We start from the raw sequence: 25,064 nt of genomic DNA, 5'->3' as shown, positions 1-25,064 counted from the left end.
TAGGTAGTAAAATATTTTGAAAACGTGCTGCTAAAGTTGCCTCTTCTGGAAAATAACCTAGACAGGTATAAGGTAAAGAAATAATGAAAAAGAACATGTTTGAAGGTAAAGGAACTCAAAAAGATTCAAATTTAAAAGATGCCAAAGGGGAGGATATGGGTATAAAAGCAAGTGAACATAAACTTTTAAAAAGGTAAAAGGAGCATTTACCTTAAAGTCAAGATTCCGAAACTTACTTCTAACCATATTATAGTGGCTTTCAAATATAATGACTGACCCACAATATGAAACATTTCACACTGACCTAGTAGTGTCCATAGACACACATACACACCACAAAAATCTCAAAAAAAATATATTTATCCTTGGAAATTCCAATGCACTCTATTTTCTATTTAATTTTTCTCTTTATTTTCTATAATCTATTTAATTTTAAAAAATAGTGCCCACAATCCACAACACTGATGTCATGCCCAGGTACAACATGGCCTTTTGGAAAATCTGCTTTTAATAAAAGAAATAAGATTTAGACAGAGGGCTCAATAAAACCCTGTACTATTTAAAATATCATTCGCTCAGTTACATTCTTAAAATATTTCCTAGGTCAAAGGTTTCAAGATTTCCCTCTAGCTCTGCTCTCATGACTTACCCCAATAGCAAATGATGCATTGGTATTCATGTTCTATTTGCCACTACCAAATCTAAAAGCCAAGACATATTTTTTTTGTAATTTGTATTTTTATGATTAAAAAAGATTGCCTTTAAAAACTCAAATACTATTGAAGGGTATAAAATGGAAAGCCAAAGTCCTCATGTAACCTTTACCGACAGTTGGTTTATATCCTAATTTTTTTTTTCAATTTTAGAAATGATTTGAATATAGCTCTCTCCATACTTACATTATAAAGCAGATATGAAGAAGTAAGGTTTCAAATATTTGAAAAATAAGGAATTAGTCTGACCTAATGGATATATATTGAAACTTCTGCCAAAAAAAAAAAAAAGGAAAAAATGGAGAAACATGTATTTTAAGCTCACGATTCACTTAGAAATATTAGACACCAAATAATATGCTTGTGTGTGTATATAGATACTATATACACACATACATACATGTTTGCATGCATATATACAAATGTTTGCATCTGTTTATATATGCACTTATGTATAAATACATATATCCATCTAAAATTTTAAATGCACTTTTTCTCTCTCTCTCTCTCACATTTTATATTCTAGACTACAATAGTTTTCATACGCTTTTTTCACTTGCCAACTAACCATAGTTCCCTTTCTATGTCAACAGTTACCTATCCAGCCTATTCTTTTTAATGGTTGCACAGTACCTATCCTACTATACAGAAGAAACATGATTTAACTAGTTCACTATGGATATACTATATTTAAATGGTTCACAATCTTTTGCTATAAGTAATGCTGCTACTCAAGTACACAGGTTTCTATACTGTCATCATAGCCTTACAAAAATTCACTTAAATGGGCAAATATTTTTAAATTCTTGACTCACATTTCCGTATTATCCTCCAGGAAAGTTGCACCAATTTATACTCCTATCACAAGTATGAGAATGCTACTCACACGATTGCCAAAATGAAATGTTATCAAACTTTTTAAACACTGCCAATCTGAGATAAAGTCAAGTCTTTTTTTATTCCAAGAACACAATAATTCAATTATTAAAAAATATCATTCATAAAATTTAATATATGCTAATCCAGAGCTTTCATAGATACCAATTTAAAGATATAACGAAAAATAGGGGCACATTTAAAATGATAGTAAAAAACAAAATAAATACCTAAGAACTTATCAATAAATATGCAAACCTGTATGAGAAAAATTTTAAAGCTCCCATAAACACAAAAGCAAACTAGAACAAAAGTAAATGTACACACACACACACACACACACACACACACACACACACACAGTAAATGTACACTTATCTTGGATAAGAATATTTAACATCATAAAGACGTTGATTTTCCCTAAGTTAATTTAAAATTTTAACCTGATCATCTGGAAGTAAAATAAACAGATTCTGAAGTTCACAAGCAAGAACAAATATTTTAAAACTCCAAAAAGGAAGAGGATTAATGGGTGTACTAGCCTGCCACATGCTAAAACATACCATAAGGACTCATGAAATAAAAAGTGTTGTACTGGCCCATGAATAAACAGGAACCAGTACATTTCTAAGAATGAGAAGGAAGCAGTAAGTATAGGGATAAAAGAGGCTGGAGGAAAAGAGGAAAGAAACAGGTCCAAAGTGCATGCTGGTATTAGAAGTCATCTAGAAACATGTGGTCATCTTTGATTAAAACCAAAAATAAAGGACCAGCCCGGTGGCTCAGGTGGTTAGAGCTCCATGCTCCTAACTCCGAAGGCTGCCGGTTCGATTCCCACATGGGCCAGTGGGCTCTCAACCACAAGGTTGCCAGTTCAACTCCTCGGTGGGCTCTGCCCCCTGCAACTGAGACTGAATACGGCACCTTGAGCTGAGCTCCCGGACTGCTCAGTTGGTTACAGTGCGTCCTCTCAACCACAAGGTTGCCGGTTCGACTCCTGCAAGGGATGGTGGGCTGCGCCCCTGCAACTAGCAAGAGCAACTGGACCTGGAGCTAAGCTGTGCCCTCCACAACGAAGACTGAAAGGACAACAACTTGAAGCTGAACGGCACCCTCCACAACTAAGATTGAAAGGACAACAACTTGACTTGGAAAAAAGTCCTGGAAGTACACACTGTTCCCCAATAATGTCCTGTTCCCCTTCCCCAACAAAATCTAAAAAAACCCCACAAAAAACAAAAATAAAATGTAAGACCTAGGAAGCCCCTGGATTGACACAGAACAATACAAAGTTAAGGAAAGAGAACCAACTTAGCATATTCCCCCTTCCACAGATTCTGATATTGAGAGTATTCACAACTTTTCCAACCAGGAAATAAATCAAGGTTAGCCAAAAATAATAGGCATAAAATGGTTAATAAATCTATACACGTGATAAAATGACATAAAACTATACATACACATTTATCAATGTCATATTCCTGGTTTTGGTACTGTACAGTAATTTATGTAAGATGTAGCCATTTAGGGACAACTGAGTGGGGACCTTTGTACTCTCTATGCAACTTCATGTGGATCTATAATTATTTCAAAACAAAAAGTTAAAAAACAAACAAAAAACCCAACACAGACAACACATACAAATGCTTGAACGCTAGCAGTAAAAAACATGTAATTGTAATAATTCACATTAAAGACTAAAGGTCAAAGACCAAATAACTTAATGAAGTAAGGAAGAAAATATTTTAAGAAATTTTCTAGGGATACCTATTTTTAAACCATTTTTAAAATAAACATTCTGACCTGGTAATGGACACAAATAACTACATTTGAATTTCCACTTGATTCTCTAGACTTCACAATGTGAAAAAAGCTTAGGTGCTGACAGCTTTCATCAAGCTAGATTTTCATTTAAATAAGGATACAAGTAATAATCAGAAACAGTTCTTCCCCAGTAAATCTTTACTCTTGCCATGTAATCTACTAATCTTTGATCTCAATGAGATGTTTCAAGAAGTAATGAAATACCATTCAGTAAAAGAAAAATAAAACATCTAAACACTTGAACAAGATTTTCCAACAGTCTAATCCAAACGGTAACTTACAAATTTACAAAGACTCACCTATATGTGGCTGCTGAGCTGCGGCCAGTGCATACTGCTGCTGCTGAGCTGCAGTTAACTGCTGAACTGTTAGTGCATTAGTCCTCTGAAAGAGCTATTAGGGAAAATATTTAATACAAATATTAGTCTCAAAGCATTTCATCTCTATTTAGAAAACTTGGAATAGAATATTTTAAACGTATTTGAATCATTTTCTCAGCTACAAGGACATTTTATTCAATAAAACATTAAATATTCACGAATACCCCTATTATTCATGCCAATGCCTCACAGCACGTCAGGCAACAACAGTACACAGTGAAGAGTGGCTTCTTTAAAAAGAGGAGCACGTTTTACCTGCTGCTGGGAATTGTAGTCAAAAAGGCCTACAGTAGCTCCTGAAGAGTCCATTGGTACCTGATTACCAGGATAGTCAAACTGTAAGGAATCCAGACCAACTTGTTCCATGGCATCCAGATTCTGAGTTTCAGGATTTGAAAATTCTTCAACAAGTGGTTTATTAGCTGTAGGATTAGGAAGAGGCCCCAAACTTTCTGGGGGATTAGTATTGGGGCCCAGGCGCTCAACTACTTCAGTTGGAGAGGCTTGACGACTTCCAGGAGTACGACTATACAAAGAAAACAAAGGCATTATGAGTAAAAGTAGCAAGTAAGACAAAAGCTGAAATGGGAAAGTAGGAAAATCATGGAAAACACATGGTTGTAAAATACAGAGGACAAATTAGGCATTCCAGGTCACTAACCATTTCACTTTATAACATTTTTTTTCCCTTTCTAATCTAAACCCCTCTTAAGACTTGACATGGTTTCATTTTTAAAAAAATATTATTAATGAATATTCTCCCTAATGTGAGCAGCATAAAGATATTTCAATTTTATAGATAAGAAAATTGGCCAATATCACAACTTGGGCCTAGACTATCTGAAACTTTTTTCTCAAATTACAGACAAAATGAATCATAAGTATGAACAGCAGACGATAGGTGACAAATACGGGAAGACTCAAAACCAAAACCCACCTATCATACTCCTGTCCTGCCCACCAGCACATAACTTTGCTGTAATATCCTGCTTAACAATATTTCAGAAAAAAACTGGCTACAAAAGATCACTATGGATTACGACTTAAGGGTATAAAAATGTAGGATACAACAGAAAAAGGCAGTGAACTAAGACAAAAAGCTAACTCCTGACTCTGAATATGATTTTGAGCAAATCACTTCATCTTCCAGGCCTCAGTTTCCTTACTGAAGAGACTGAAGAGATGACCTGTGGTTCCAGTAACAAGAACAACAAAAACCTATTTGTGAAAACCCTCTATGACAGCTCTCCAAAAACCATCTTTATGATACCAAATTGTTCCAGTTTAAGGAAATCATCATAAAGAAATGAAAATGTGTAACATTTATCAAAAATTAAGTATGCACATAAATGAAAAGTGTAACTTTATATATTAAAAAGTAACATTTTTCTACCAACTAGCCTTCTTAATTTTCCCCAAAACTTATTAATATTGGACTAAATTTTAAGCATTGATACTTTTTTAAATCAACATCCCTCATGGTCTAAACTTCATTTTTACTTTATTTCTAGACATAATCCTCATTTAATCTCTTTTCTTTTACAGAAATAGTTTATCTTTTCTCTTATAAGAAATGCTTATTCTGAAAAACCATGAGTTATTATATTCATGCTTAAATGTATTAAATTTGCCCAAAAATAAGACCTAGCCGGACAATCAGATCCAAGGCGTCTTTTCGAGCAAAAAGTAATGTAAGACCCGGTCTTATTTTACTTATTTTACTATAAGACTGGGTCTTACATTACTTTTTGTTCGAAAAGACGCCTTGGATCTGACTGTCCATTTAGGTCTTATTTTCGGGGAAACGTGGTACTTTGCCCGGGTTTTCAATGACAGCTGTTATACCTATGTAACTCTGCCCCTAACTTCAGGTATTTCATATTGGGTTAATATGCTAACACACACAGAGCATTTTATAAAGCTATTAATACTCAAAAAAATTGTTTCCCACTTATGTGAAATTACACTTTATTAAAGTCAACTATTGTCTTTACAACATTACAAAAAATTCCAAACCCTTCCCCCCCTTTATCTATGCCTAATTTTTCATGTGAATATTCCACAGGTTTGTTTTTTATTTAGAATATATGGGAAGACAAAAATAAAACTAAAAGGATGCTCTGTAAAATCAGCCAATTAAAAAAGACATCTTGCCATACACTTCTTTCATTCTTTTCAGTTCCACTCCAGTAATGTATATATATTGATGATTTATCAGTGAATGTACATTTTAATGAGGCACTAGCATAGGGATCACATAGCCATAGCTATTAGTCTGAAATGTACAATACTGTATCAAAAATAATGCATAAACAATTTAAATACATACTCCAAACTTAAAAAAATAAAATTAGAATGCTAATTTTATTGAGAAGTATAGGCTTTCATACAAAACAACACTAATAACAGCAAATAGTAGAGGATACAATAGAAAAAGTCATTGTGCTATCAGTGGTGTTCTTTTCTTGCTATAGTTAATGGTGTATTAACACTTCAATTATAAATGTATACACTGAAGGCTTTATAATCAACTCAGTTTTAAATGCATGCCCTTAACTAAAACTTAGATTAGGCAACAGAAGAGTAAACTCAGGATACGGTTCTAAAACAAATTGAGTAGCATTCAATTTATTTCTTGTCAAAAGAGGTTTACTGGTTTTGGATGCTTTTTTGCACTTAGAACAGATACAAATGACACTTTTTAAGAAGTATTGTTCTCTGCTTTGGATAACTAAAGGCAATAAACATAAATGTATACCACCCATATGTACCTACACTCAGTGAACTGAGACTCCATGGTTCACAAGATCTGAAAGAAACAGCTCCTTTTCAGGTACAGACCCCAAAGCATCTGACTGCTGAAGTATGAAGTATAGGAAATCAGTATGAAGAAACAACTCCCTAATATTTAGACAAATGTGCACTGCAGAATCTAAGACCAAAGGCTAGAATAAACACTTATTTAATTGCCATAAAAAGACAACTAAAAAAATACAACTTATAGAATTCTGAGCTTCAAGTTGACTTTCTGAAGTCTTTAATATGTTCCCCTCTTCCTAATTTCAGGAGTATAAAGTACTGGCACAAATTCATATAAGTCATAAATCCTAAGAGCTACTTATGTTTCCTCATTTCCAAGATAAAGAGTTAAATATGGGGTAGGAGATACAATACAGGAATAGAAAGAGGAGGAAACACCACAGAAAGGTGCTCAAAAGCAACCTCAAGAAGTTTACCAAGAAAAATCAGATTAAACCTAACATTCACTGAATTTTAGCGGGGGGGGGGGGGGGGAATAAAATTTACACTACCATATTAGCAGAAAGGTAACAGCAGCTTCTAACATTACTCCTTCAATGGAATGTACTGTTCGAGAGAATGTTTTGATGAATTATTTTTTAAATGGCTCATAATCATTAATATTCCTTATGAAAAAATTAAGTCTCCAGATTAACACAAGGTACAAAGGGAAATAAACCAAAATTGGAAAATTGTCTAAATCAGTCACATCAGCTAGTTGCAATAATCCCTAAAGAGATATGCTTTTCTTCTTGAGAAAGTTAAAATCTTACTTAAAATCTTTGCAATCGGCATCCATTCCATTTGGCAAACCTCTGCCATTTATTTTAGAATCATCATCATCTCCTTGTTTAAGATCTCTGTTTTGGTCCTCCTCAAATGGAGAAGCCTTGCCTTTTTGATCTCCTTTCTCAGGTCCATCTGTTTCAGCATCTCTAGTGCCCTGAGGAAAAAGAATCTGTTTGATTCTGAATATTTAATAGAACACACAAAAAAAGGCACCATAAGGTGACCTAAAACTACACTATAGTGCATGTAAACAACAAAAGCATTGAATCTTATTTTAATTTCGTAGTCAACTATTAATAATGTATCAAATTGAGTACAAACCAGTGATTTATAACAGAAGGGCTAAGGCAACCTTAACTATAGCGGTGCTGGAAAAGCAGTAACACCACAAATGAGATTAAAATTCCACTTAATGCATAGATGATTTTGTTCAGTTACTTTCAGATGAAGTACTACAAGTAAGCAATTTTAACCTTGCAAATTACGTATTTTAATTAATATGGTTTGATTCATGTAACATGGTTAAGAGTATAAATATTCCCAGTGGTTCTACTGTTTCATATATTCAAGAAGTGGCCAAGAGAAGGTAAGAGCACCAATAGCTACACAATTTCCTTTAGCTTTAGAAAGGGCCAGCAAAATAAAATGACTTAAAGATAACTAAATAACCACTGAGCAATTATTAAAAATTTCTTTATTCAAAATACTTACAAAAGTTCCCTTCCTAAATCGAGAATCCAATTTATCAGCAGGAGAAGAACTTAGCACATATTCTACCATGCTCACACCAAGGCCTCCACTTTCTGATCGCGGAGACAGTATTGCATTTACTTCACTGTTTCCATGAAAACCCTGTCCAGATCTTCTCTGTACCATAATAGGCTGGGACATTGAATGGTCTGTTTGGAAGAAAGAACACAATTACATATTTGTACTTTTAAACTAACCAAATGTACTTATATAAATTAATATACTAAAATAAGAAAAATTAGTAATTGTTTTATTTTGAATGTTATAATCTTTATGAAAAGCTCTTCACTCTGTTGAGACTCACTGGCCTGGGCACATTTCTTGAGAATAGAGACAGAAAGAGCGATTTGGTAAAAAAAAAAAAAAAAAAAAAAAAAAAAGGTAAAAGCCTACGTGAAGGTTTTTTTTTTAAATGACAACCACAAAAGGTCAATGGAGAAACATTAGGGCTCAGTTGCCTATAAGCATCTTAATTAAAGTTCAAGTTCTTCAAATTGATGGTTGCCAGATGAGAGGGGGCAGTGGGATGGGTGAAAAAGGTGAAGGGACTAAGATGTACAAATTGCCAGTTATAAACATAGTTACGGGGATGTAAAATACAGCACAGGGAACATAGTCAATAATATTGACTACGTACGCAGTGTCAGATGGGTAACAGACATATTGGGATGATCACTTCGTAAGTCATATAAATGCATAATCACTCTGTTGTAACCTGAAACTACTAGTGTATGTCAACTGTAATTGAAAAAATTTTTAAAATAGTTAAGTTCTTTTGGTGATTCATAGTAATTCAAAACAAAAACCTTATAGAGATAAAATCCAGAAGAATAAAGATACCTCCTCCTAAACTGGCAGAGGCACTTCTCAAGATCAGTTATGTACCGGACAGATGCAGAACACATGGCTGTACGGCTATAAACACAAATTAAGTTTGGAAAAAACAGTAATATCACAGAATTCTATTTAGTGTAAAAACTAAGTATCACCTAAAGAATATCTTTTAAGGGGCGGCTGGATGGCTCAGTTGGTTAGAGCCTGAGCGCTGAGTAACAGGGTTGCCAGTTTGATTCCCAGTGAGCTGCACTCTGCACAACTAGATTGAAGACAATGAGCTGCCAGAGGGGCAGCCGAATGGCTGTTTGTTAGAGCGCATGCTCTTGACAACAAGGCTGCCAGTTCAACTCCTGCATGGGATGGTGGGCTACACCACCCGCAACTAGATTGAAAATGGCGACTGAACTTGGAGCTGAGCTGTGACCTCCACAACTAAGACTGAAGGACAACAACTTGACTTGGAGCTGATGGGTCCTGGGAAAAATACACTGGTTCCCCAATCAAGTTCTGGAAATACGCACTGTTCCCCTTTCCCAATAAAATCTTAAAAAAAAAAAGAAAAAAGAATATCTTTTAAAATGCCGTGTAGTTTAAAAGTTTTCCATTTATTTTTGTTTAACAAAAAATTATTCATCTGGTACAAATACCTTTACAACATATTTTTGTGGGGAGGAAACGGTGTATTTAAGATCTGGGAGCAAATGGAATACAAATATAATGAGACATCTGAGGCAACATTCATATAGATTTGCCAAAAAATTTATTTAAAGGAACCAGTAAGCTGTCAGCTACCTGTGGCTTATGTTTTGAACACGTACAACAGTCAATATTAGGTCTAGTCCAACTGCTGAACTACCACAGAGGTACTCAGTCATCATTTTATTAATGTAATAATTTGCAAATGATTGATACTTTTATTAAACCGTATTAAAACATTTCTATTTCAGTACCTTTATCCATGAAATTAGTCATCACATTTTTTATTCGATCATTCACCCATTCATCCAGTTCAAATATTAGTTTACTGTCTATCATATGCAAGAACAAGACAGTCTCTGCCCTCAGAGATTACAGGTTTAATAAGAAGGCAATCATAATAAAGTAAAAGTGCTTCAATAAAAACAATCCATTATAGTAGAAGAATAGAACAAAAGGTGTAGGAATCCTTCCTAGTCTCAGAGTGAATCCCAAAGGGAAGGGTAAGAGTTAAAGAGAGCAAAAGTTAGGTGGGGGTAGAAAGAGCCTTTCAGTTAGAGAAACCAGTAGGTTCAAAGGCCTGGATGTGCCAGGAAAACACATGAAATTAACAATCACAAGTAGTTCAGTTCAGCTGAGAAGGAAATATGTGTATGATAATCTCCTGCAGTCATGGAAAGAATCTTTCTTAGAATGACAATTCCTTTAGAACAGGAATGTGTTACTCATATTTGCACATGTTACATTCAATAAATGTTTGTTCAGTAAAAAAAATAATTCCATTCATTATCATGTCTCTTACTAAAAACTAATCACCTTAAAAATTTTATCCATACAACTAAAAGTTAAGTTGGGCGGAGTGGTACAAGGAATTAACTAAAATTATAAATTTTATAATTAAGAAGAAATATCAGGAATATATAAATATGTTACTTAAATATTTTATTGCTGGAAGTAGCTGTCCTCAAAATATAACATACCAAAAATATTTCCCTATCACCCATTTTGAATATAATCTCCATTACCATGTTGTACTAAAGATGCTTTGCAATGCTTTAAAAAATATTTGGTTCTGGTAAATAAAATAATTCACCATTTAATCTCTGGGGAAAAAAAAATCAAAGTATGTCTATCAACCAAGTTCAAGTACATGTGATTTTTAACAGAGAAAGTGCCTTTAGAGGGGAAAATGTATTTATTTATCTCAGTCCAAGTAACTAAATAATTTAAATTATGAGTCCAATCTAGCATAGGTTATAATTAACATCTAGAAAAAAAGAATTCCTTGAGGGCAAGAATCATACCTTATTTGTCTTTGTTTATAGAACATATTACCATATTGGTTGAACTCAAAAAACTCCCCATTTTTGTTAGGAAATTTTAGTTTAAATTAGTAGTTACTAAAGCTTTAAATCTTTTTGAATTTTGAATGTAAAGAGTATTGTTAAATTTGCTAGTATTTTCTAACTTTTCGGCAATTATTTTAGTTTAATAAATTTAAAATTATAAGGGACTTTAAAATCTTTCAATGATTTGGAGAATAAGAAAATACCTAGTAATTTATACTCAAAAATATAAGGTTAACTTGATAATTATCATCCAGAAATGTTTTTATGTTACTTTGGTCATTTTGTATAGCTTCAGCAAGCTGCATGAAACTAAGTCATAAAAAGAGAAAAGTTACTTATAAAATATGTTGACAGTTCCATGTGTATATATAGCTCTCAAATTTTACTAATCAGAAATAGTAAAAAAATACAGCAAGTACTACTTTAAGAATATATGTATGCTCTTTAATTTACCAATAAATACGGTCACTCCTTTGAGTTATACTCGTATACCAGTTCCTTTTCTCTTAAAAGTTTCTTGAACCTAAGTCTCTCTGCACTACTTCTAGATATCAAAAACAAAGTCTGCTCTCTCTCTGGGAATTCTACCTTAATAAGGGAGTTTACTTCCTTTCTGGGTGTGGCTAATGGCTAATTAAATTAGACTGAGCTCGAACTAGATAAATCAGTCACTGTCCTCCAACACAATTTAAGATTGAAAATTCCTATCATTAAATTAATGTGTATTCTATTTTAAGGGAAATTCAGAATTTTATAATCTGAGTTTTAACTTCAAAAAAACTTCTTAAAAAAAAAATCTTACCATGACAAACACTTCTAATCAATAAGTGAACCATTAGATAAGGGTTAATTTACATTCAAAAAAATGTGCATTATAATGACTGACGAAATCTTCACAAATTTTCTCCAACTACTGTCTGGGGGTAGGTAGGCAGGGTTTAAAAAAAATTCAGGTAAATTCATAATTCTCACGCGTACACCAAAAACTTACGAGAAGTTCCCCATGCAGTCTCTCTCCACTCATCATCCCCAAGAAATATGCCTTTTTGTCCATCTTTTGTTGAATCATCAGGTTCCCAAAACTTTTTGGTAGGCAAAAGCTATTTGGGAGGGAAAAAAAATATTACATTTAAATTTTATTCTAATTACAAAGAATATGCAGAGGAAAGCAAACTTACCACCAATATATACTAGTTATCAGTGCTAATAAAAATTCAGAGTGACCTATTTCCTATTTGTCTCATTAATAAAAATAACTCCCTACCTATGTTTGAGTACTGGCTCTAATAATTCTAGACCTAAACATTAAATCAAAGTCCACTTCTGACTTTCCTAAATTTTTCGAAATAAATATTGGTTGAATGTCCTGGGATTTTCTTTGTAAACATTTTCAAAAGACTTTAGTACTAAATTTCTAACAATACAGATAATACAACAAAATATCTATACAATGATAAAAGAATTTCCTTTACTCCCAAGTACTGCCCTTGGATCACCTTCTATCCTATAGCTTCCTTGATGGAAAACGTATTTTCATTCTGCACTTAATCAATGGAAGTGAACTTCACAAGTTTTCCTAGGTTCAGAATACTAGCCATGTATCAGGAAGCTACAAGAGACACATAGAAAAGACCCTCAAATACTTTTGAGATAACAACCTTAAAACCCTGTGCTCTATCTTATATTGCAACATACACAGCACATAAAAGTCGTATTGATACAATCATTCACTAATTACTCAAAGGATACATTTGGCCAATTCTTAAAGATACTTTTAATATTCACCCAGGTCTCTCCTCTCTACTTTCCCTGACACTCAGAGGGTGTGGACTAGGGTATGTTCATTTGAAAAGAATACACTGGTTTTCTGAGCTGTGCATTTGGCATTTTAAATAAGCATTTGTAAGATACCCATCCCTCTCAGCCCAGTCTTTCAGTGCTCATAATTAAACCTGTATATAAGTCTGTTACTACACACTAAATTATCTGTTTGCCTCCTTAAGGGCATGGTGCCCGTATCTTCAGAGAGTTCAGAAACATACAAATTGGGTCTGAGAGATAAGATTGTGTGTGCTGGGGGTTGAAAGTATGAGTGGAAGGCACCACTTGAGAAAATGTATAGTGTGTAGAACAGGGTGTGAGGTGGAGGACAGACGCAGGAGGTCAAAGTTGATGCTGACAAAGCTAACTAGGTCAGATTATGAGGAATCTTAAAGACATGCTAAAGAAATTACATATTACATTGAAGCAAAAGGGAATCAAGAGAGGTTGGCAAGAGTGACACTGTGTTTTAGAAAACAACTCAAGTTGTGAATTGTAAGAATAATGGGTATTCTAGACTAGAGATAAGAGATCAGGTTAGGAGAATTACAACAGGATGAAGATGACAAGAATTTAAACAATACTGGCAGCAAAAAACAAAATAAAATGGATATGAGAGACATTTAAGTGAGTCAATAGAGTATGACTACAAATGGCGGGGTTGATAAAAAGGATAAGGATAAAACTGTATTACAGATATTTTTTTATTTTTAATTTTAAAGGAAACTAAATTCTACTGTTTTAAAAAAGAAAAGTTTTTGCATGTTCAGATCTTCCTGGGCTGCAAATAATATGTATTTAAAGTACAGACATTTTAAACAATAATGTGCTCTAACAAAGATCCCAGTAATCCGATCTCTGTTCCTTCTATTTAAAAAAAAGTAAATATGGAAACAAAAAACAAAGCTGACAATACAATACTAAAACGCTGTACTTGATATATTTAAATAATTGAACATTTATTCATAGTAAAACCCAAGTTAATCCCTTGAAAACTGTATAAATAAGCTACTTCAGGAAGAAAATGACAAATGGCCAGAGAATAAAGAAATGCTTTTATCCCATACTTGATGGAAAAAATGTTTCAATATCAAAATAAGAAAACAATTAAGGAATCAAAGATAATTACAACAACTTAATAGAAGCATTTATCACAGTCACAGAAACAGCTAAAACTAATCTTCTGAGGTATTAGAAATACCAGAATCTCTTTAAAGAGACTATTCCAAAGTCTTTTGGGATAAGGTTCCCTGTAGTGCTTTAATCATAGATCACTGCTTTAAAATGCAAACTGCAGAACTGGGGGGTGGGGGGTGAGGGGTGGGGGGTGGGGGATGGAATCTATGTCTAGCACTAATCCAGTGTGCCCACTCGCTGTCAAGCACTGTGCTACGAATATCTCTTCATTTTGCAAACATTTCTAATTCATCATGCACAGGAAAACAGTTTAGTAGTTAATAAAATGAATATTTCTAACAAAGGCCTTTATCAACATTCTAGTAGCTTTCTGTGACAATTTAGACACTGATTTCAAATATTTCTAGAGAAACTACTAGCTTGTGACCAAGAATAACTTAAAAGAACTAAACATGGGGAAAGGCAACAATTCAGGATAACAGTCTTTAAAAAAAAGGATCAAGTGGTACACTGGTTGAAACTGCAATAAAAATGGAGATTTGCCCCTGGAGACTCTTTTACTCTAGTAGAAGTGGGGAAGCATATTACAGAAGACAAGGGCGAAGAGATCATGAAGATCTGTCACTATATTACCCAAAGCACTTCCTATGGGTTCCCTAATTCACAAGCGCTCTAAACCAAGGTCAGGTAACTCAGTATTTCTTGTCAGTCTGAGCCTTCATTCTTCCTTCCAAAGAAACGACTGGGTGCATATGATATACCAACTCATCCCCCAATGGGCCACCATTTTATTAGTTCTTTCCTTAAAGAAGCACTTATGGCTTGCCCTCTCCATCTCCAAAGAAATCAGTCAACACCCTAGCATGCTGCCTCAAAATTAATAAAATTGCTGCTAGAATTTACATTATAAGGTACACTTAAACTTCAGATTTTTCTACTACAAATTATTATGTAAAATCACCAAACCAACCAAATTAACATAATCCTAAGAATTACAAGGATTTAAAGGCTATATGTCTACATTATGATGTTTTAAATTAAGGTGCTCATACAACATCCAAACTGGGACAGTTTTGAAAAAGGAGGTGCTATTAATAATTATGCCATGAAGATAAATATGTATCTGGACTGTCGGGGCAAATTAGAAGGCAAGGTGACTGTACAATGGAAGTTCATAAAATACAGGCATAGATAATAAATAACCAAGTGTGGCAAGAACAAAAGACACAAGGTAACTCCCTAAAATCCCAGAATGGTGGCTTTTCCACACTTTCATCTTTTCTGTTAATAAAAGATATCAACACTTAAGTTTTTTCAAATCATACCACTTTTCCAAATCTTCTTTTCTAATATCCCTTAATATCACCAGCAAACATCAGATGTTGTCACTTCCAACAGGAAGCAGTATTGTAAATAGTCAAGGCATTTATGAGTTCAAATTGCCATTCAAGCACTATTATATGGTCTTCGACCAGTTAATCAACTGTTCTGAGCTTCAGTTTCCTCATTGGTAAAGTAAGGAAAATAATAAAGCTACTACCAAGAGAGTTTCTATAAGGCTAGAATGAAATAACATTAAGTAAACTGCTCAGAACAGCATCTAGCGCATAGTGACACATAGGAATTAGGCATCTTCACTATCAAAAACTATGAATCCTTTAATATTACAAAATATGAGTAACACACTGGCCAGCAACATTTAACTGGCTGGTTATTTTAAAGGAGTATGACATTATTCGTTACAAAAATCTTGTCTATAGCTGTTTGCCTTGAGTCCATCTGAGTGAGTGTCCTAGGGGGACCATGAGACCCCCTACTTATAAAGAACAGCTGCCTTATATAGTCACATTTTGCATAAGGAAACAGAATCAGAGGTTAAATTGTCCAAGGTTACGTATATAGTTAGTAAACAGCAGCATTAAAATTTAAACATATATCTGTTTAATTTTTAGGTCTCTTTCCATTTAACTACCCTAGAAGATGGTTCTTTTCGATCATAGTCCAATTCATCAATATTTCTGAAAATTTCCAGTATCAGGCCACCATTATATAATGAAAAAATTAGAGGTATTCAAGTTTAAGATATTATCATGATATTCAGACCATATACTGTGGGTATTCACTATAGTGGATAAAGTTTAAGATAGAATTAAGGTGGGGATTTATGCAGACAAAACTATGATCAGCTATTTAAACACTATTTGAAACAGGTGGTTTCCATTCCACTTATCCCTAACAGCTCAGTTTGAGTTAGAGCACTGGAGATATGTACGTCAGTCATACAAAAGGTTATTCTTATTACTATTTTCAAAGAAGTCAGTCTTACTCAACATCATATAGCATTAGTGACGGAAATCAGAGAAAACAATCTCCTTACTCCCCTACCAAATGCCTTCCATTTCATCACACTACCTGGGATCTTATTTTCTTTAATGCCTTTTTAAAATATTACTGTATCAGAAAAGGAGGGAACATTATTTATAATTCTAAGCTATGGAAATACTCCCCAAATAAAACACATTAACTCAGTAATTTAAAATTAAATTCTGGGTTCCCTAAAGAATTTCAGGTAGGGGCCTCTTTCCCCTTATATAAAAAATAACAGAAACTGAAAAAATATATATGATATATACGTTAATAGGTTACGTGCCTCTGCAGTGTGGTTTGAAAACACTATACTAATGAAGCTGAATTCAACCTCCTATGGATTAGCTTTGCTCTTTTTAAGCCACATGACAATGCAAATCGGCGGGTCTTTTGACAAAAATATGTTATGAAAAAAAAAAAAAGGAAAGGATGAATTTATGAATGGATAAATTCAAATCTTTTTCTATTTCTGGCTGAACAACTAGGAGAGACTGCCCTTCTGATGATGGGTCAGTAAAGCTATGGTCTACAAAAAGCAGTACACATGAATTCAGTGCTTTGTACATTAGAGATTTATTAACAACTTAAGACATAAGGAAAACTTTATTTTTAAAGAAAAAGTCAAGAATAGGCCAATCCATTTAAAAAAGATGTCATATTAAAAAAATAAACAAGCAATTTTAGAAAACTCAGGAGCCAGAAACTCAAGGCTGCTTTAATTTATTAAAATGAATGAATTCTGGGATAAAACAAAAACAAAAAAACCTCACCTGTCAGGAAAGGAGGAGAAGACTGGTGAGAGAGAGACAGGCAAAGAAGGAAATCCCAGAAGGTTCCCTGCTGCCTGTGAGATGAGGAAAGATAGAAAGGCTTGTGGGAGAGAGAACCCAGAGACAGAAACCCGAGTAGGTTTTTTAGCTATCTCTTAGAGGTAACAGAATTAGTTGGTCAACTGTTAAGAAAAAAATTTAATTAGTAAGTAACAGCTTACTTAAAAATACATTTTTACTAGATGAAAGTCACAGAAGCACTGGCCTGTGGCTATCAGCCAAAAAAGCAGGCAGTCTAAACCCTAGCCACTTTTACTCTGCATTTCTGACATTTCCATTAAGAACGCCTACATTTAAGCTTAGATCATTTAACATACTATTCATTCCAGTTTCTCTCTTTTCAAAAAACCTCAAATATCCCTCCTCCATCCCCAAATAACTAAACTCTTTCAATTACTGTTTCTGATCACATTTAACTGTGAAGATGTTTTTGGGTTTATCAAATACTATTTAGAAAGGGAGGGGGAAAAGAGCAAATTTGTAAATATACACACAATGTAGATTTGGGAAGTGAAGTGTTGGGGGGGTGTCTAAATAGAATTAAAGTAATGGTGTGACTGTAGGATTTGCTCTTAAAAAAATCAAGTTCAAGTTTGTCATAGACTAGGCTGAAATACAGTTTGAACCTGCTTTTAAGACATGCTCTTCTGCTTTCTGAAGACCAAAGAAAATAAGTAGCAGGGAGAAAACAGACGTCCTTTTCAATTGCTTCTTTTTATTCACTCACAGGGTAAATAATGCCTGAGCAGCCACTGCATCGCAGTGAACCTGTAGTTTTGTTTAAATGAAAAATTATTCTCTCTCAAATTTTTCTTAGGGCCCCAAATTTTACCTTATGCACTGAACTAACAAGTTTACCTTGGCAACACTTAATGCTTAAGCACCTTAACTCACCCTTAAATCAGTCCTCTGAAAATGACAAACTCTTTGGAAAACGCTGTTCTGGAGAAAGGGAGGGTTAGCTAGCTGCAGGGTGCCCTCTTGTGGCCCAAAGGAGTGACTGGACTCTTTTTCTGCATCTGAAGAGCACAGCATTGGATGGAGTGAGTCTCATGAAGGTCTCTAATCTACCAAAGTAAAATAATCTCCAGGAGCAAGCAATTAATTACACATCTTAGGTCTGTTCACCATTATTTTCTTTTATCAAAGTCCATACTATAGTACTAAAGAACATGAAAAAATAAAGATGTGACCACGAGGGTTTTCATAATCAATTAAAATTTTCTAAATATTCATTAGGTATATGGTAAGCTAAGTATTTTTGGTGCCTTAAATTATATAATGGTGAGGTTAAATGGAATGCCCCAGTGAGTCATAGATTAACAGGACTGATAAAATGCATTCGAAATATTTAGAGTGCCCACTGTGTGCTAGTCATTCAAAGCTACCAGTCTACTGAGACTAATATAAAACAATAAATTGTAAGCAGTAATATGATAAAGTATACATAAAGATCGAGAAGAAGTCAGATGAAGAACTATAATTCTACTGTGGATAGCAAAGGGACAGCAAACATTTTTTCTGCAGTCTTATAGAGGATTAGAAGTTTTTAAAGCAAACAGTGAACAAGGAGAGATTTTTGGAAGAGAGAATAGTGAACAACTGTGTGGTTAAAGTGAACACAGCGGACATATATAAACAGAAGGACCAGAATCAAGGAAGGCTCTTTTCTGAGCAAAGTAATTAAGATTCATTACCAAAATATAACACATTCTCTAACCAAGTCAATCAAATCAACGAGACAAAAATAATCTCACTAAAATAAGCCTAAAAATCAAAACTACATAATTGTACAATCTGAGTTTTTAAAAACCCACATCATTTGGAAGACATACCACTACTTTCAAGATTTATGGTTTAAAAAAGTCTCAATGGCTCAAATAATCACAGAGGTATACATTCTTGGTATTCATAAATATTTACCTCTCCCATTCCCCGAGATTCTAATGCAAGAGCTTGAAAATCATGATTCATTTCATCCACAGATCAAACCTGTTAAAAAAGAAAACCAAAAATTAGTAGAAAGGAAAATTTAAACATAGACTACACCACTATTTTTTTATTACACTGAAGCTATTAATGATGTTAGCAGGAGCTGAGATGGGCCAAGAATAAATTTCTCTACGAAGACAGGTTTTCTTAAATAGAGTACATGACAGCAATGTATATTACAATTTGTGGGAAAACCTGGGGTTCAAGGATTCTTGGGTTATTCTGTGTGCCAAAAAGAACCCTGCTAGTTTCCTGAGCCAAAGAACAGATGGAAACTCAATAGAGAAAGCAAGCTCAAAAACTAACATGTAGTTAGTTATCTTATATTTTAATGTTGCAGTTCCTATTACAAATTTATTATTTTGCATTACTTCAATTTTCAAAACTTCTCAGCACTTCATTATTTATAGATCTTATACCAATGATAAAAAATTGCACTGCAAATATTTAAGTGGTTATCCAGTTCTACCTCAAAGCAACATGTAAATTAATCAACTGTGAGAGTAATTATAATATTTAGAGGTTACATTAAGAATAATTCCTTTCCCTTCTCCTCAAACTAAAGCATATATTTTTATTTCTCCATTTCTGACACTTTAAGTTGCTTTTTATCTTTCATGTGACAACGTGTTCTTGAGTCAGAGGCCCTTTGCTCCTAGTTTTAAGTACCACTGGAGAAAACCATTCAAGCCTGAAGCAAATTCACAGGCTTCAGAGTTTTGGGCCTTAAAATATAATCCTATTATTTTCCCCAGTCAGTTCTCTCTAAAAGTCCATAGTATTTTGACATTACAAAGCACTTCTTCGTTCTTGTAATACTGTTCTCTGTTGCTACTTTGCCCCTTATAATTCTCCTTTTTAACTTTCCTACGTGTCTAGTTGAATCTTCTCAGATTTCTTCAGACTGCTATTGGTCTCAACTCTTAAATAAATGTTACTATTCCATCCAAGGCATTCTTTTTTCTACCCTTTGTCCTGACCAAGTTCATCCACTTTCGTTGCTTTGAGAAGTATGTGTATATGCTTAGGACCCTCACACCCATACTCTTATTTATAAACCAAATCTCTCTCTTCTTCAAAATGTCCAATTATCTTCTTCCTCCCATTCTTGGAGGCACCACGGGAAAGTCCAACTTTACTCTTTCTTCTCTGCGTCTAACTTAATTCTTTCCTTTCTTACACCAATACCCAATCACTAAGGTCAACATCCTACTTCACTGAAAACTAGCCATTTTCCAGCTGTCTGGTTGTTCAGACCACCATCATCTCTTACCTAAAACACTGTAATCCTCTCCTGTCTTCCCATCCAAAATGTAATTAGTCAGCTTTCTAAATTGTACTCTGATCACGTGACTCCCATATTTTAATCCTTAAAGATAAAGCTCAAACTCTTAAATGTGGGGCTCACCAGGGGACAGTATTGGATTCAAAATATAGTTCTAGCAGCTAGTAGTTCTGTAACTCTGGACAAGTAACCTAAACTGTTTTTTCCTCAATCTCCTCATGGGAACGTAACGGCAGTAGCTGCCACATGGCTTGTTATGAAAACTGAATTAGGTAACATAATACACAACAGTACCAGGTACATAAGCATTCAAGACAGATTATTAAAAGCGCTTCAATATTTTTATCAAATGGTACTTGAACTAGCTGACAATATGCAAAAAAAAAAAAAAAAAAAAAAAGAACCTCAACACATACCTTATACTTTAACTAAAAATGGATCATATACCTAAATGTAACACCTAACATTATAAAACTTCTAGAAAAACAAACAGAGAAAAGCTATGTGACCTTGTGTTTGGTAATGAGTTTTTAGACCACTATCAAAAGCAAAACTGATGTCTAAAAATTTGACTTCATCAATAAAAACATGCTCTATGAAAAAAAAAAAGAATGAAAAGACAAACCACAGACTAGGAGAAAAATATTTTCAAATCATATGTCCAATACAGGACTTGTATCCAGAATATATTAAAAACTTAAAGAGAACAACCCAATTTAAAAATGGGCAAGACATGAACAAATACATCAAACATACATGGATAGCAAACCAGCTATTCTTTTCTCTTGCTAGAAAAGCTGGATTCGTTGACAGTTCTCACAAAGTTAACATTTCATTCGTCCTTCCATTAATTCAGGAAGCTTGTACTGGTCATCTTCAATGTGCATGATTTTGTACAGGAAAAAAATGAGTTAAAATATGATCACTGTTTTCAAAGAGTTTAAATGAGTCTGATATGTTTCCTGGTAATTGGAGGAGTAGCTCCAATCAGACCAAACCCTCCTACAAATAAGGATATAAACTCCAGACAAAATAAACAAAAATAAAACAATAAAGAAACAACTGAATGCAATGGAAAACTAAAAAGCAAACTGGAGGATAGCCTACACTTAGAAGAGAGGACTGGCACAGTTTTTTAAAACGTTGTTTTTGGCTAAGGACAGGCCTGGGGGTGGAGGTGAGGTGCCAAAATTCCTAGAGACCCCAGTCTTAAAAGGCCCGAAGAACCAAAGCACAGAGTTTGGTGCAAGCAGAACTGCTGGAATCTGAGGAGGGAAGTCTCATAAAGGAGGCAACCAAATTCTGCTCAGAGTTTTAGACAATCCCTGAACTATATACATGTGTAGGACGACTCCAAGTAGCTCAATTAAGGCTATAAAAGAACTAAGCAAAACGTCTGCTGCTGACTCACCACAGAGGTCAAAAGAATTTATAGAGTTTGAGTCCCATGAAAACAAAAGCCCGACATTCTCCATAGGAATAAAACAAAATCTAGAGTATCTTCAAACGTAAACAAAATCTGGAACATAATCCAAAATTATTATACATATGTAGAAATGGAAAACTCAATTAATAAAGACCCCAAGATGACCCAGAAGTTAGAATTAGCAAAGATCTTAAAACAACTATTATAACTGTGATCATAGATGAAAGAAAAAATATGCTAATGAATGAAAGTATACAAAATTTCAGCAAAGCGAAACTATAAAAATAACCAAATGGAAATTCTAAAACTGAAAAATCTATTTAAAAAATTTTCACTGGATGCACTTAGCAGATTGGAGATAGCGAATTTGAAGACAGATCAACAGATTTCCAATCTGAAGAAAAAAAGAGAGAATGGGTTGGAAAAAATACTTGAAGAAACAACAGCCAGAAATTCCCCAAAATTTGATGAAAGCAAAATTTGCAGATGACAATCAGTGAACCCCAGGCAAGACAAATAGGGAAAAGAAAATAACTCCTACCCACGCACGTCATAATAAAAAACACTGAAAACTGAAGTTAAAAAGAAAATCGTGAACATAGCTAGAGGAAAAACATTACATAAAGAGAGAAAATGGTATGAATCACCACTGACTTCCCACTCACTGGAAGCAATGGGGACCAGAACATAGAGGACTAGACCTTAAAGTGCTGAAAGAAGAAAAAAATGCCCAACTAGAATTTTATCTGATGGAAATATTCTTCAAGAATAAAGGCTAAAACCAAGACATTTTTAGATAAAAAGAAAATTGGTTACAACAGACTTCCACCTCAAGAAATGCTTTAAAAGAATTCCTCAGGCCAAAGGGAAATGCTACCAGATGGAAATTCAGATCATCAGGAAGGAATGAAGAGCACCAAAAATGGAAGTATGTGCATAAGTACAAAGGACTATTTTTTCCTCTTAATTTCTTTCAAATTACATATGCACATTTAAAGCAAGAATTTCAACATTGTATCCTGGGTTTTATAACATATGTAGATGAACCAATTTACACACACATTCAATACCTACGATATAATAAATATCTCTATACCATCATGACACTTTGAATTTTAAAGCAAAACCCAGTTTGAGATCAAAATATTTTTTCTCACACAACACGTACACATGTGTGTGTAAAATTTTATATACATGTATTTTCAATATTTATATACCCCCCTCATATCAAAAGGAATCGTGGTCCTAGTGTGTCCCACCACTTCATAGCCACAGAAAGTTCTCAATCTTAATATGACACAATTCATACTAATGTCTTAGTAGTCTGCTTTAACCATCTTTGATTTCTAAATGTTTCTTTAAAATTCCCTAAATTTGGACAAAGTCCATTCCTTTTTCTGTAAGTACTTCATAAGACTTCATATTGCCCTAGACTCTAGGCTCATATTTTTTTAGATTTACATTTGTGATCTCACTTTCTCTTAAGTCTGACATTTTATTGCCCTTGTATTTTCTAGATCTCCCATTCCATTCCAGCCTCAACTTCTTCCAAACATTAACTGTTTTCCAAATCTAATGGCCAATCATCTGAAAGCTTCAGGATACTAACATGTTATCAGGAATCGCCTAATATTTATTCAGCCTTCTAATTTCCTATGAATGCTACAAATTTAAATCCTACCAGCGTGACAATGTATCCACATAATTCTGACTTCATAATCCAATTTATAAACATATGCTAAGTGATATTAACCCATGAAGTCTGGGCTCAATGTACAAAGATCATACCAATTAGTCACTTTATAAAAATCTTCGCTGTAATATCATACTTATCTGTATCCTGAGAACAGGTTGTTCTTAAGATAATTGCTCTATTCTGGCCAAAAACATAAGGATTTTATTATTTAGGATGGAAGTGGCTCAAGATAGATTATTATTCTGCTATGCTAAAGAAAGCATAATGGACAAATTTTGTATGTATGTGGTAGAATAGACATGTGACTTAGATTCAGAATAGAGTTGACGGTTTTACTTTTTGCAAACTGTCTAAAACCTAAATCTTAATTTACTTATCTGTTGTGAAGCTAAGTGAGAAAATGTATCCAGAAATGCTTTGTGAGCTATTAATAAAAAGTGCTCACCAAATACTAGTCATTAAGAGCATCATTACAGACTACTCTAGAAGGAACAGTACTTTCTAAGGCTCTTAGGATTCTTAGTATTTGTCTCTTTTGTCATTATTTCAGCCTCCTGCCTTGCTCAGGTTACATATCACTGGACCTGATCTTGAACAGTACCACTTCTATTAGGTTGGTGCAAAAGTAACTGCGGTTTAAAAGGTTAATGGTGCAAAAGTCATTGTGGTTTAAAAGGTTAAAAACAATGGCAAAAACCACAATTACTTTCACACCAACCTAGTACCTTTCTAATTAGGTTGCTTTTAATTTGCAGTAATCTGTAGCCTCAGGTATCCAAGCATAGTATAGTCTTTAAGAAGAAAACTACCTCTACACATTCTAAAATTAGAATCCTTTCTTAGGAAAGCAATTTGGCATCATATGAATATATATAGATGTATATATCCCTTGAATCAGTCTCCCCAACTTTGGGAATCAATCCAAAGAATAAAACCTAACTATAAAAAAGCTTTATGTACAAAGATGTTTGCAGTAGCGTTGCTTGCAGATCCTGAAATTGTAAACTGCACAGCTCCCCTGCAATAGTAAAGTGATACACCACATTTATAAAATGGAGTACTATGTAGCTATTAAAAATATTTGAGTTTGTAATTACGAAAATGCTTATATAGCAATGTTAGGATTGAAAGGAAATAAACCAAAATCCACATAGTCCTTAAATGATCAGAATACACACATTTTTTCATTCATCTGTATTTTATTACCTTTCCATAATAAATCTGTATAATCTATGAATGGAAGGAGAGAGATTTTTCTTAATTAAAAAAAGGAAACAGTGGTAGACTTAAGAAATGTTCTCAAGAGTAAAGCACTGGCGTTTTACTGAAGCCCTTTTTTGCTTCCAGGTTTTCATCTGTGTGGTCCAAAAAGATGAGGTCATAAAGAACCTCTGGATAAATGTGAGAGGTTTCTTAGCTCTATGGATCAATTCTCACGTTTGTGGTCATCATGCCCCAGTGCAGGGTCAACAAATTTTTTTCTGTAAAGAGCTAGAC

At 34.0% G+C, this 25,064-nt stretch overlaps 1 protein-coding gene across 12 annotated transcripts in view; it reads right to left on the bottom strand.

Annotated features, from left to right (window-relative positions):
* The window catches only part of PUM2 (pumilio RNA binding family member 2), an 89,949-nt gene that overhangs the window by 49,031 nt on the left and 15,854 nt on the right, over positions 1 to 25,064 (bottom strand). For 5 of the 12 annotated variants that reach the window (XM_074331730.2, XM_019755875.3, XM_019755551.3 and 2 more), the window contains exons 2-7: positions 19,092 to 19,160; positions 12,005 to 12,113; positions 8,093 to 8,280; positions 7,366 to 7,535; positions 4,049 to 4,319; positions 3,713 to 3,806 (exon numbers count right to left, since the gene is read on the bottom strand). In XM_074331730.2, the coding sequence (XP_074187831.1) occupies positions 3,713 to 3,806; positions 4,049 to 4,319; positions 7,366 to 7,535; positions 8,093 to 8,280; positions 12,005 to 12,113; positions 19,092 to 19,142 (883 nt within the window). In that variant the 5' untranslated portion in view covers positions 19,143 to 19,160. Of the gene's footprint in view, positions 1 to 3,712; positions 3,807 to 4,048; positions 4,320 to 7,365; positions 7,536 to 8,092; positions 8,281 to 12,004; positions 12,114 to 17,108; positions 17,183 to 18,062; positions 18,204 to 19,091; positions 19,161 to 25,064 lie in introns of those variants that run through there. The other 7 variants (XM_074331735.2, XM_074331729.2, XM_074331731.2 and 4 more) reach the window with 4 other exon arrangements.

This window comes from Rhinolophus sinicus, chromosome 2, assembly GCF_057876585.1.
Source record: "Rhinolophus sinicus isolate RSI-liver-muscle chromosome 2, RSI-T2T, whole genome shotgun sequence".
NCBI classification, from domain to species: Eukaryota; Metazoa; Chordata; class Mammalia; order Chiroptera; family Rhinolophidae; genus Rhinolophus; species Rhinolophus sinicus.
Note: the sequence above shows the minus strand (reverse complement) of the source record. Positions and strands in the feature narration are given on the sequence as shown.